Source organism: Hermetia illucens, chromosome 3, assembly GCF_905115235.1.
Source record: "Hermetia illucens chromosome 3, iHerIll2.2.curated.20191125, whole genome shotgun sequence".
NCBI classification, from domain to species: Eukaryota; Metazoa; Arthropoda; class Insecta; order Diptera; family Stratiomyidae; genus Hermetia; species Hermetia illucens.
Genome location: NC_051851.1, coordinates 82,826,666 through 82,841,492, shown reverse-complemented (window position 1 = coordinate 82,841,492; position 14,827 = coordinate 82,826,666). Strand labels below are relative to the sequence as shown.

The window sequence follows — 14,827 nt, the reverse complement described above, 5'->3', positions numbered from 1 at the left end:
TATAATTGCATTATTGATTTTCGCCGAATAGATTGAATGAACTTCTGAAGAAAAATATCTCTTTGTAGACAAATTGCTCAAATTTCATGATTTATTACGATCCTAGAGCTATTGTTGTCGCATGCTTTGTAAACATCTTGGCAATATATAGTGGTCTTTGACGGTTTACGCAAATGGATCAAAGATAGTGTTTTGAGGATATTCTGCGAATTCATTGCGAAGCGATTTATTTCTCACCAACAAATTATTTATTTCGAAACGAAAGTCGATGAGAAGAAGTCAAAAATTGATTTCTAATTTGACCTAAAAAGGTTGCAGTGAAAGTGTTTCCTTTATTTATTAATAAACAAGTGGGCCCAGCTTCGAAAAGTACTAATAGAGCCCTTTCATTTGATACTTCACAAGACAAGACATCGACTTGATTCTAATTAGGTTTTGTATCAAACAAAATAAAAAGATTGGACATATCAAAATTTCACGCCTGTTGATTCATTGAGAACCTTTGAATCAAATGATTATAGCATTAGCTTCATTTTAATCACTCTCACTGAAACCGTGTTTTGGTTATATTATATCGTTCTACTTGTTTCAATGAAGTTCAGCCGTAAATTATATCAGCATCCATGCCTATTTGCAGAAATAACTTCAGTAGCTTGTGAAGAATTTGCCAAGGTAAAGGCGAAGTAGTATGGCGAAGACCACTTTAAACGTGCTCACAATGCAATGTAGGTCTAGCCCGAATCCTCTGAAAGTAGACCAAAAAAAGTGCAGGGAACAAGCAAAATTGAAAGAACTGCCCTACATTTGTTGTAAACTTGCTGATATAAACAGATTCCCTTTCTTAGCGCGGATTTCTATTTTAATAACTTATATAACAGTAAGGTAATTGGTGTTATCATCATCATCAACGGCGCAACAACCGGTATCCGGTCTAGGCCTTTCTCTACCATAGATATTGCCCTTATAGGCCTTCCTGGTTGGATCATCTTCATCTATACGGATTAAGTGAACCGCCCACCGTAAACTATTGAGCCGGATTTTATCCACAACCTGACGGCCGTGGTATCGCTCATAGATTTCGTCGTTATGTAGGCTACGGAATCGTCCATCCTCATGTAGGGGGTCAAAAAGTCTTCGAAGGATTCTTCTCTCAAACGCGGCCAAGATTTCCCAGTTTTTTTGCTAAGAACCCAAGTCTCCGAGGAATACATAAGGGCTGATAAAATCATTGTCTTGCACAGTAAGAGCTTTGACCCTATGTTAAGACGTTTCGAGCGCGGAACAGTTTTTGTAAGCTGAAATAGGCTCTGTAGGCTGCCAACAACCGTGCGCGGATTTTATCATCGTAGCTGTTATCGATTGTGATTTTCGACCCTAGATAGGAGAAACTATCAACGGTCTCAAAGTTGTAGTCTCCTATCTCCATTGTTTTCGTTTAACCAGTGCGATTCCTGGCTATGCTGTCATAGGCGACATTAAAGTCGATGAAAAGATGGTGCAGTTGATGTCCATATTTCAACAGTTTTCCGATCGCTTGCCGCAGAGAGAAAATCTGATCTGTTGCTGATTTGCCTGGAGTGAAGCCTCTTTGGTATGGGCCAATGATGTTCTGGGTGTATGGGGCTATCCGGCCTAGCAAGATAGCGGAGAATATCTTATAGATGGTACTCAACAATGTGATACCTCTATAATTGCTGCACTGTGTAATAACCCCCTTTTTATATATGAAGCAATAATGCCTCGTTGCCAGTCGGCAGGCATTGATTCGCTGTCGCATACTTTGAGTATCAGTTGATGAACCACTTGGTGTAATTTGTCGCCTCCATATTTTACCTGGCGACTTATGATTTTTAAGTCGATGAATTGCACGGACTGTTTCTTCTAGGCTTGGTGGTGGCAGTATTTGTCCGTCGTCTTCAGTTGGTGGAACCTCCAGCTCGCCGATATTTTGGTTGTTGTGCACTTCATCAAAATACTCAACCCATCTCTCCAATATGCCCATTCTGTCGGAAATCAGATTTTCCCTCTTTGTCTCGGCAGGATGAGCATCTGGGTGTATAAGGCTTCATCCTGCTGACTTGTTCGTAAAACTTGCGCGCCCGGTGCGGTTGCTCCCTGTACTTTTCTAGTTCGCAGACGTGTTGATTCTCCCAGGTTTCCTCTTTCTGTCTGTGAAGTCGTGATAAGTCTCTGCGCGTGCCCGCGTTCTTTGAGAATGCAACATTACTTGGTATGCAGCATTCTTCCGTTCCGTTGCTAGCTTACATTCATCGTCAAACCAGCCGTTCCGACTTTTCTTGCGGCTGCAGCCAAGCATTTTTGTGGCTGTATCAATGATAACGTTCTTCATGTGGCTGTGAAGATCATTTGTTGATACTTCATCTCCAGGATCTCTGTTGACTGGGGTTATTGCGGCATCCATTTCCCTCTTATAGGTGTTGCGGAGGGCTTTGTTGTAAATGGCTTCAGTATTCACTCCCACCTGATTGTCAGAGGGGATTGTAGATGGTGTCATAATTCGCGCTCGGAGCAGTATGGCAATGAGATAGTGGTCCAGTCTATATTGCCCCCCCTATATGTTCTTACATTAATCAAGGCTAAGGGAGAGAGGTGGCGGCGTTTAATCAGCACATGGTCAATTTGGTTGAAAGTGGTCCCGTCTGAAGAGGCCCACGTATGTTTGTGGACCGCTTTCTGCGCAAACCAGGTACTTCCAACAACCATTTCGTGCAATACTGCTAATTGAATAATCCGCAGTCCGTTATCATTGTTATCCCTATTGTAAGCTATGGGAGCCGACGTATCGGCTGAATACGGGCTCCGTCCCTACTTGACTGTTGAAATCTCCAAGTATGATTTTGATATCATACGTAGGACAGGCTTCAAAGGTCCGCTCAACTGTCTGGTAGAAGGTATCCTTCTCCGACTCTGTAGGGGCGTGAACGTTTATGAGGCTTATATTTCTAAATTTGCCTCGTAAGCGCAGAGTGTATAGCCTTCCGCTTATATAGTCCAAGTCGATAACAGCAGGTTTCATTTGTTAGCTGACTAAGAAACGTACTCCGAGCACATGGTTTACTGGATGGCCACTGTAATATATGGTGTAGCGGCTCTTTTCTAGGAAACCGGTCCCTGCCCATCGCATCTCTTGCAACGCTGTTTCGTCAGCCTTATATTGGGACACGGTATCGGCTAGCTGCCCAGCAGCATTCGGTCTGTAGAGGGAGCGCACGTTCCATGGGACAATGCGCAAATCGTTATTCGTTTCCGGGTTCATCGTTTTGAAATCCATCCTGTCCGAGTCACCTTCCGTGGCTTCTTAACATCGGTTTTCCGTGTAGGGTTGTCAGCCCTACCCAACCCACAACCTAGAGGACCAGTTGGTACATTCTGTCCCGTTTTTAGGCGTGGGAGACTCGCCTTCATCCTTGTCCGTCTACAGTTTTTCATGGAGAAACAATTCCCAGCGATCACCACGGGGAGGTAGAGATAGGGTTTGGTAGTAGAGCTGTTGGTGTTGATTCACTCTTTCACCGCCATTTATTTAAATCGCTTTCTAGAAATAGACGGCGATAGAATTTTTAACTATGTGACACGCGTGAAGCAATTTCATCACGCAGTTGCTCATTGGCTAATAGCATTGACCCGAGATATTTAATTCGCTCAGTTCTGGGCAGATTACTGAAGCTGACAGCACTAAGCGATTTAAATATCTCGAGTTAATGCTGTCAGCCAATGGGGTTATGCTCCTCACATAGGGAAACACAAAACCTTTTATACCTGAAACGTCAAGCTTCCGGTTTTCCGACTTGTTTAACTTTTCGTGGCATTTGGGAGCTAAGAACCCGATTTTTGCTAAAAATTCCACTGATTTAAACAGATTTAAAATTAAAATATATGTTAAAAAAATTAAAAAGCCCCCAGGGCTACCTGGAGAATTATGTGAAGAAGTACTGCGTTAAATTTCAAAACGATTGTACACGGACTTCAAAAATAGTAGGTTTTAAAAAAATGATTTAAAGTTTTGCACACTAGAAACGCGGTCTGGAAAAGCGGATGTTCAGATACTCATGAGATGATGACAAAAATGAAAACTGCGGCGATCTAAAGTAAATAGTTCGATTTTTTACGTTCTTATTATTATTGAATCACGCACGCAAACTTAGATGAATATTGTAATTACAACTTTATTCATTGCATTATATTATTCGGTAGCAGATAAGGAAACATTTTTTTCTAAAATATCATGTCATTAAAATGAATTGATTCGCATAAGGGACATTTTTGAGCTATTCTAATTTTTGTTACTAACTGTAGAGTTCGCGCTAAACTTAACAGCCCCACTTTCTGCCTGCTGTTTTGTGTAAGGAAGCAAATTCATTTGTGAAATAGAGCATTTCTTGGTTTATTTTTTTTGTATATTTTGCGCAAAACAGATTTAAATAAATAAAAATATGAAAAAGTGATCCCTGGGCATTGTCGTCGAAGGGGAAGGGATGGAAATGGTATGCAGCAGGACTCTAACTCTGTTGAAAATTCGCGGCGGTCAGCTTAAAAGTTATAGTGCCTTAAAGTGGCATTACTCTAATGGCAAAATGATGGAGTTTAATTTTGAACCCAAGGATGGTATGGAGGGAAGAACGGGAGGTCCATTTCATCCCCTGGATATGGTCCTAGTGCTAGTTCATTGAGAAGCTGTAGAATAAATTGAAATACAATACTTTCAATCAATCACTCACCTCCAATCCAGTGAGTCACAAAATAGGATATATAGTATATGCGTCCATATATTAAAATCGTTCCCGTCTTATTTACGGTATGGAAAGGAACAAATACAAAGACCATTTATGACAATATTGTTTTGTTTATTTGATAGTGAGTAAAAGTAATAGTGCATGCTTCAAAGAAGATTGAGCCTTATTCTATCTCGCAATCGAGTTTCCATTCAAGTGGATCTGCTTGTTGGGATCCTCTCCTGGTTTATAATGATGGAACACTTTATAATTATCTTGATAATTCCGGGGCATGTTAAATTTCAAGTGATCAGCTGCCATGTACGCAGCTCCGTAGGCCATTGTCTTTGTAATACGAAGTAACCTCAATGCAAACGGCAAATCCGCTGTATCTAACTCCTTTATGAAACTCTTGCACAGTAAGTCCCAACTCAAAAAGACCGAACCCACACATACTATGTCCAGCGTGTCACAGACGAGCAATGCCTTATCAACTTTATCTGTTATCGCCAGAACGTGTCGGGCCATCACTGAGCCCCCTTCACTGAATACTAGAGCTGCTAATTTGTCACCGTCTTTCGCAAGTTCCGCTAATTTTTTACAAAGCCCAGCGAAGAAAGCTTTATGGAATCTTGAATAACAATGTTGGAGGAGATCTTCCTGTGTCTCAATGTTGAAATGTTCTTGGATTAAACGCCACACGCGTTCAGTAGGGTAAGGTGATCTGATGAAGTTGTCCATGTCGTCGAATACATACTTAACGGCACGATTTGATATCCACCAAGCTGAAATAGAAAGTATTATGTGAGTAACAGGTAACGTAATTGAAGTTTCAAGCATATTTCAGGACAGTAACAACAAGCTAAGAAAACGCTTCTACTAAGTAATATAGATATACTAGACAATATAATGATTCTGATCAAAAAGAATCTAATCCTTTTTAAAGCGGGCCCAATAAGTTCCCTCAAGACCGTCATCATTGATTAGGACAGGAAGTTAAATTACTCATGAATAATTACTGACAAACATGTAGAAAAAGTAGCAAGCCACCCCAATTATTTGTTTTCGCGAATACACGTTGTTTTTGATTTATAGTATCTTTAATGTTTTAAAGCTTAATAAACAAGCAAGAGTTTGCCATTTATATCGTAGTAACAAAATACGGAGAATTCAAACATAAATCATACATATTTCCTCGAATGTCAGCAATCTATCAATTAATTCACAATTATTAGTTTTTTTCTGTCATGATAACAGGCAATCGATGGTCCCAGAATACGCCCTTCGAACTGTGTGTTCGGCAATGATAACAAAAAATGTTTACTAGCACTTTTGTATATAGAATATGACATAATAAATCATGGTATATCGATAATAAACAAAATGTAGGACAATGCATTTTTGGAGATAATGCTGGAATATTAATCTTTAATCAGTAGTTCGCGGAAATCTTTTAATTATATTTGCGATGATATAAAGGGACACTGTTTATATACATGCTTAGCATGGAAATAATTAGAGAAAGCTCATGTATTTATAAATAGACAAACTCAAATTGATAATTAGTTGATATTGAATCTAAGGTCGCAATTGCTGATGCAATAGAAATTCTAATGAACTAATGAGTTGGGGATGCACAAACTGAACATGCACATTGGCTATTGTCAAGCATGAGGGAAGACCTATACAAAACATTCAACAGTAAGTTCAGTTCTCCTCGCACCCAAGAGCTGGCTTTGCTCTTTGGCCCTTTGCTAACTAACGTCATAGAAGTTCGCCTTACAACTCAAGATATCTAATCAATATATTAACAACTCGGGAGACCGGAAGCTAGACGCTTCAGGTATGAAAGGATTTCAAAAAAGTGAAGCGATGGCGGCGTTACGGTTTCTTACCAGGGCAGAGGCAAATCGTCAGACGCTGCCTCAACTCTGCCCTGGGAGCAGCGTGATCGTAGCGGCTCGCAGATGTCCTTTATATAATTCGTAGAACACGACATGACTATGAATTATATTGAGCGCAACTCCGCCTTATTGGCCAGAGCTTCTCAAAACGAATATGAAAGGGTTTGTTTGTTTGTTTGTTTGCAAGTATATTTGAGGGCAGAACTTTCCCATTTGTGTAACAGAACTATTTATTACTGTCCTTAATGCATGTGGTTCGATTATTTCGGATGGATTTTCAGAATTTTCTTCATTTTAAGATTCGTAATGAATAGTTTCCCAGTGGCATACGAGGCATATGCATTGACTTGAGTAGCTCTCACAACTGGTTTTCAGGTAAGAGCTACCGCTTCTGCAATTCAATAGCTTCAGGGGTAATGGAAAATTATAATTATGGAAGGCAAATAATGAAATCATTCAGATACTTACCACTTCCTTCATCACCCATCATATGTCCCCAACCACCACATCGATGCGATGAACCATCAGGATTTAATAAAAGCGCGTTCGATCCTGTTCCAGCGATTAGAACCATTCCGCCAATTGGTGATGCTGTATATATGCTGCCTACAGTATCACTGCATACTACATAGTTTTGAGCAACATTAGGATAGTTTGACCTCAGTTCATTTTCAAGTTTATCGTTTGATGCTTTCTATGTTAACGAAAACCGAATATCATTATAATATTTGAATTGAAGTAATATCATGTATACGCACCTGTTCACAGCCGCTTAAACTTAATCCTAATGAGTCTAGTTCTAATGATAATGGAATATTAGCTTTTTCTTTTGCATCATTGACCATTTCGGCTATTCGTTTGGCACATTCTGGAATACCAAGTTGCCAATGATTGGTTCCAGGACCGGAAACAGATGCAACTGTTTCACCATTTTCGTCACATATCACAAGTTTTGAGTGTGTGGCGCCACTGTAAAAAGTAGAGAAGAAATTAGTTAGAAATTGTGAACAATTGAGAATTCCTTGTATAAAGGAAAGATATGTATACAATTAGTTCCTAGAAATGTGGATAATTCTTAACTGCTGCGGAAAAAATGAGATGCAAATATGTGGCTTGTAATGTCTTAAAAGAACTTCTATTTATTTGACATCGCAGGGTTATTTGCCTTAGCTACTTTTGATAAACAAAGCAATCAAATCCCAGTGTCGAGGAGACTTGTTGACTTATTAAAGGATTTTGCTCTGTGGTTGACTCTGAAGCCTTTACCGAATCCGAATTCCAAATGTAATACTGTATACTGAACTGAAAAGCTACAATAGAAATGAGAAGATGGACGCTGCACTGGTTCTCCTATGGTACGCCCTGTGTTGAGGAAGCACGCAAGCTACCGCTGCCGTTTCGCTGAAGTAAGTTTTAACTACTTTCAGGCCTTCCTCAGAAGTATATAATCCCCCTCAATTGTTCTGTGATACGAATGTAGTTCTTTGTTCGGGATTGTGTCGAGCCAGAGAAACCCAACAACACGGCAGAAGCAAGTGGCATAAAGCAGCATAGTGGGATAGTTGGGAAGCATTTGCATTTTTAGAGTTTAGGCAAAATAGCGAAGGGGGATTCAGCGTCGTGCAGGCAACAAGAGTACAGTAACTGCTCAAAAATCTAGAGGCATTTGGCCAAGGTTCATAACTTGATGTGAGAGCAAGTAGACGTCATCAACCAGCCAGAGCCCACTGATACACTCATTGTTCACATGGTCGACAGCAATCTCAAAGTCAATGAAGAGCAAATGAAGCGGAGATCTCAACTCCGTACAATGATCCGCAGAGTTTTGATTTGAAACTCCTTTAGGACGGCGAAAGAATGACTTCAAGGCTTTGTACGGCGCTTAAACGAAACGAGTCGAGCGAGTCTGATTTTCTTAGGAAACCCGATAGTATTTTCACAAAATCCGGAGCTAAGTCAATGCAGCATTTCTTGAAGTACATCATCCGGGAGAACATTTGATTGAACTGGGCAGGAGAGAGTTGATGGTTTCTGTAAACCCTTGAATACGAATATGTTGCAAGACAAACCGAAATATGGGCGCCCCACGTGAAGGGGGCTCCTGCGCTTTTTTGACTATATATATGTAGATAACTTTAACTGAAGCTGGTACTGGAATATCCCTTGAAAAGGCAAGTAATTGGTAGGTGCCAGGAATTGCAAAAATTCAGAACTTCTGGCTAAAGCGGTTTAAAAGTACTGACTGGGTGTTGATAAAATATTTTAATTAGATAATTGCCGGTCCGAAAGTAGTTCCACCATTTTGTTAAGGAAAAATAAAATCATGACTATCAACATCTTCGCCATTTTTGCCCTTCTATATACCTTCGGTCTGATACAGTGAAGTAACATCTATTTAGAAGGGTAGTTCTTGCAAACAACATCCACAATTAGGACGGGGAATAAATGGATGAAATAAAAAAAACAATCAAGTGCATTCTCTTCGCTAGTTTTTGTTTGAGAAAGAATCCTCTAGCCAATTATATCAGAATAACGTCATGACATTATTACATTGTCTCCTTTGAACTTGAAAAGCAGAGAATGGGATCCCATGTTGAATGCAACTTCAGTCCAGCAGAAGGTTCAAATTTTGAAAAAAAAAAAAAATAGACGTCTTATAAAAATTTCTTGTTCATTAAGATCCAAGCCTGCAACAAATGGTGGAATAACGGTGACTATTTTACGAGACTAAAACATTCCTCACATCAATTTAGAACAAAAAAATTATGCATTCTTCATAACTCCAGTTGTAGGTTATACAATTGTAAAGAGGAGAGTGTCCTGCATATATCATCTGCATGCGGGATGTCGAACAATACCTAGTACATCAGTAGTCTGCAAGATTCTCCATCCAAACCTTGCGTTGAAGTATAAGTTGATGCAAACTATCATCCTTACTATAAATATACTCTGCAGAAAATCTTGGAAAATGATCATGTCACTACTGTGAGATCATACTATTGCCACCAATAACAGCAAGCCCGATCTAGTTTTGCTTCTCAAGAAAGAACGAGCATGCTTCATAATTGATGTAGCCTTTGAAACGGAACACTGTTGAAAAATAGCAAGAAAAAATCCGGAACTACGACCCCTCGCCAGACGTTATGAAGCAGGAATGGAGACTAGAAAAGATCCACGCAGAGATTAGTCCCGCAAAATTTACAGAAAATGGTGAAGAATCTCGAACTCAGGGCTGGACTATACATAGAGATATAAAGAGCTGTCACCCTTACAGCCTGTGCTATAGTCTGAAGAGCCCTGTCCGGCAATAGCCTAGCCTAGTGCGTTTTGCTCCAGATTCGTACTGTCTTCTATTTAACATCTACATGTCTTTGAAGCACGAGGCTGTCTCACTGGTGCCACTGTGATTTGTGTCGTGATTTGACGTCCGATACCAGTAGACTCAGTTGTGAATAAGTACCTGAGTCAAATCAGGGTAATAATCTCGAGGGAGCGCATTATCTTCTATAGGGTACTGTACTCATGTAGTGTACGGTTACAGTCTTGAATGAAGTGTTCTAACACATTTCAAGGCCCTGATCCAATTGGATTGTTGCCCCAATGATTATTATTATTATATCTCTGAAGCTAAGAACCCCCGCGTCACTGCGTGAAGTATTTAGGGCACTCAGAGATGTAGCATGGTCGCACATATTTCCTTTGAAATCCATTATCGCTGCTGTTATGACATGGAAAGTCTCCGCCAAAAGCTTCAGACACTTTTGGTACGTAGCAGTCGAAAAGTACGTAGAGTGCGAACATGTGATCTGTGTGTCCCTTTGCATGCAGTGAATTTTAGGGGCGGTTCCTCATACATGCAAAAGGGGTGTACATTTTTTCCACAGAACATGGTCATAAGGGGTATCAAATGAAAGGGCTCAATTAGTACTTTTCGAAATTAATCTTATTTCTGATATTGGGTGAAACACAGGGATGATAGTGAAACAGGTCTCGTTCTCAGTACCTATTATACAAGACGGAAAAGGCTGAAAACAATCACAGTGATGCAGCAATATGAAATCTAGGCTTCAAAGTACAGCCAATTTCGATATCTGCACAAATAAAGTTAATAATAGTACATTACCACGTTCTGCAAATTTACCGGAAAGCCCATCTTATGTTCATCTTGAAGTACATCTCATAAACGATAATGTAGGACATAATTCTGAAAAGTTTGACGGCAATCCGGCGATTATCAACAAAGTTATAGAAGCACCCAAGCCATGTATGGGGTCATCATCATATAAAGTGAACTTATATGAGCTACGTTATTTACATTTCCGTGTCAATCACTCTAGGTAGACATGTGTATGTATATGTATATGCTAATAATGCTTGCGGGAAGAAACCAATATAATAGACGTGTGTGTACCTGGTTACCATTTACGTACGTAACATATATACGTATGCTTTTATGCACAGAGTAGAGTGGAAATCCATGAAGATGCGTTAGATCTATTTTAATACGCACAGACAATGTTTGTTTATTTAAGGTGAACACAGTTTTTATGTCGTTGATTTGTATGTACATAGGTGTATCTTGGCGTTTGTAAAATATGATGGAGTATTTTGTATTTTAGCTGTGTACAAATGGAAAATCGTGCATAGAGAGTTTCTCGCATAAGATGAACACAAAACCTTTGTACCCGAGGCTCCCGGCTTCTGGTATCTCGACTTGTTTATATAAACATTTTGATGCACTTCATGCATATTGATGGATTGCGTTTGTTATTGCTACGAAAGGTTGATGTCTGCACTTTTCGTACTCAATTGCAGAATCGTCAATTATGGATTTTTGCTGATTTTAGTAAAAAAAATTAAATAAAAGTCAAGTCGAGGATAGGGAAATTGCCTGTCTTAGTTAAGCAGGTAGGTCACCAGTTGGCTTCAAGCTGATCTTGACCTTCTTGAGGGATAGAGTTCTGCTGGCTTCATACCTGAGATTCTGTGCTAGGAAAGGTGTAGCAATTACAATTGGTCCTGAAACGAGGGTAGTTGTTACGCTTTTGATTAATTGTCCTTTTGAGCTCATTAGTCGGGGGGTTCTACTAACAATTAGTCGAATGTTCAACCATTAAGAGCGTTTATTTCCCTAAATTGCATTCATTGCTCTCGCTTGCAGAATAAAGCAACTTGCAAGGGTTTCCCTGAGATATCAAAGACTTTCTAATGCTATCTAGAAACAATCAATTCCGTAGGATTTATTGAATTTTAACCATAAGCACCACCAAGGTTCCCAGCAGAAAGGTAACCATCTAGAAAATAGAAACAAAGGGCACTGAAAAAATATATTTTTCTTTTAATTGGTCTAGGAGCAGAAACAACGTACGTAGTAAACCCAGAGGAGACTGGGAACTACCCTTACAAACATATAATCTAGAGAAGCTAGCAAAACTTAAATGTACTCCTGCATTTTGAGAAAGAGGTCCCAAGGTGCATAGTTACAGTACACATAACACTGTTATACGGAACTTTGGTCTTTGCCTTTCACTCATCCTGTGGTTGGCCGCCTTTTGCTCGGGTGGGGTGGATTTTTTCTATATATATATATATATATATATTGGGAGCACTGCAATGAGATCATAGTTCATAAGTTAATTTGGTCTAGGAAATCTAAGAAATCTAGGAAAGCAAAAGGCGAAATGTGGAATGCAGATATACTAAGCGGGTATATGTCGTTTCGCCGCGACACATTCCAACGAAAACGTTTTGAAACCACTCGACATAGCACGTTTCGACGCCAGATAATGAATGAAATCAAATGAAAATTTGCTGTAGACATACATAGCCTGGAAATTACTGAAGATGCGGCAGACTTGTAAAACAAAACCTTATTACATTTGAATGGCTTTACTTCTCCGCATTCATATATACCTTAAATTTGTGTCTATCATTTGATTCCCATACAGCGAACAATTTTATGGTGATGATATACGGGGAAGACAGTATTCCTTAAACTTATAGATAACTAGCTTCTGAAACATAGTAAAAATCCTTGTTTCATCGACCCTTCAACATTTTTTTAAACTCATATATACATATATGTATATATATATAATATAATACCTGATATATGTTTATATATGAGTACTTAATCACGTTAAAATTCAGCCCTCTACATGATGAAAAACTGCGAAATGACCGTTTGGTCGGAATGTACGTCATCAAAACGATATAAATTCAGATGCAATTTGGAAAAAAAATGTGAAAAATTATTATTCAGTGCGGAAGTTTTCGGCTTCGAAATTCGAGCTGGCAAAGTTTAGAAGGAACATCGACGAAGCCCTGGGGATGCATCCAGATATTAGAACTCCAAATCCACCGGATTGCCATCGGATGCAGGGATTACAATTACCACCAAGAAGGACATATTCGCGGTGATTGGGCCGCAATTCGGAATCAGGAATGCAATATTCTTAAAAACAGTATCTGCACGACAAGCATGCGACGATACATAAAGTGAAAAAGAAGTCTTTGAAAGCAGGAAGGATAAAAACAGGGTTGGTTGTTTTCCGTACAGGCGGTGATTGCAAAGTGGTTCCAATGCCTGTAGCTTGGACACTTGATGATAAACTGTAAAAATGAAGAGGAGCACTTCAAGCTATGCAAGAGATACCTTCACAAATCGTGAAGAACTGCGACAAAAATTTCGTGTATGTTCTGCAGAAAGAATAAAAGAATACAGGGCAAAGTGTCTAAGAACAGCTTTCTATCTTTTAGACAATTGAAGCACAACCTGCAGAAAGCGATCAGAGAAAGGAAAAGCAGAAGGCCTAAAAACCTCTGCAAGGAAACTGACGTAAACCTTTGGAAAACAGTCTATAGAGTAATGATGTTTAAAATAAAGGAGGAGAACATACCGGAGGTAACCTGGCCGATAATACTGAAACCAGTAGCTGACACAGTGTTTCGGCAAAGATCGAACGCCGTTGTTGAAGTAATCAGAGCAGCCATTTCAGAGATCACCGACGATAAATTGGGTAAGAAATAAGATAAGATAAGTAAGATAAGTGGGTAAGAAAATAAGCGACAAGAAAGCGCCGGCATTCCGAATAAAGCAGTGAGAGCTTATACAAAACATACATGAATGCCTCGACGAAGAGGAAAGTGTAAACAGCAACTCCAATCCCTCCTCTCATCATTCAATATGCCTAAAAGGGGGAGGGGATAGGATGGGAAAAATTCTAGAGGAAATAATTGCCAACAGATTGCCGGAGTCAGATGAAGACGAAAAAGCGCAAGCGCTATTCAAAAGACTATTACAACAGATTATCAATCACACAAAAATGCGTAACTTCACCTTCCATTGATTCAAGTTATCACGTCATAGGGATCAAAGGAGTACTGTGTGGTGCCGCTCTTGTGCGCAACATTAACGAACAAGGAAATTAGAAAAATTCCTGTCACGGTCATGGAATATCTGCCCTGAGGGTGATAAGTGGCTCTCGAATGATCTCCGACGACGCGGCATTAGTCATAGTCGGTTTGGTGCCGGTAGACATTTTAGCTGAAGAAATTTCATGAATCGACGGCAGGAGAACGACAACCGAAAATGCCGTGAAAATTGTCAGGGCCGAGGAAAGGATAGAATCACTGGTTAGATGATAGACATATAAGTTGATTCTAATCGTTGATAGGTGGGTTGATCGTAACTATGAATAGAGTGGTTACCAATAAACGTAGCAACTATCTGGCCACGATGGCTACCGTAAATACGTATGCAGGTTTGGCCACGACAAGTCCCCAGCATATCCAGATTACCCAAGTCAAGAAGAAGGCATGGAGCATATTTTTCTACACACTCTTTGAACCTTTCCGAGTTTAGTTTTCTGGTGGATCATATATTTCAGTCGGAGGACGGATGGCAGGACCTAGTGGCATTATAGCAAACGCCCAAAAAGAGCTCCGAACGAAAGGAAGAGGTGAGGGATAGCCACACAAAAATTGCAGTTAGTTGATGCCTCGCAATGTATTATAATATCTTACGACATCTGCTGATGTCTTTCGAAGATTCCGAAGATGTACAATTCCAAATCAAGGTCATCCTCCACAAAAAATCAATCCCATAATTGAATTAATAATAAAAATAAACCAAACTTGTAATAGTGATAATATCTTAAATTGGATAGCCTTTTATGGCTACTCCCACAA

At 39.6% G+C, this 14,827-nt stretch overlaps 1 protein-coding gene across 4 annotated transcripts in view; it reads right to left on the bottom strand.

Annotated features, from left to right (window-relative positions):
* Window positions 1-4,844: 4,844 nt before the first annotated feature.
* LOC119650852 (N-acetyl-D-glucosamine kinase) overlaps window positions 4,845-14,827 on the bottom strand; it is a 49,741-nt gene continuing 39,758 nt past the window's right edge. For all 4 annotated transcript variants that reach the window (XM_038054002.1, XM_038053998.1, XM_038053999.1 and 1 more), the window contains exons 3-5: window positions 7,396-7,606; window positions 7,106-7,331; window positions 4,845-5,518 (exon numbers count right to left, since the gene is read on the bottom strand). In XM_038054002.1, coding sequence (XP_037909930.1) covers window positions 4,923-5,518; window positions 7,106-7,331; window positions 7,396-7,606 — 1,033 coding nt within the window. In that variant the 3' untranslated portion in view covers window positions 4,845-4,922. The remainder of the gene's footprint in view (window positions 5,519-7,105; window positions 7,332-7,395; window positions 7,607-14,827) is intronic.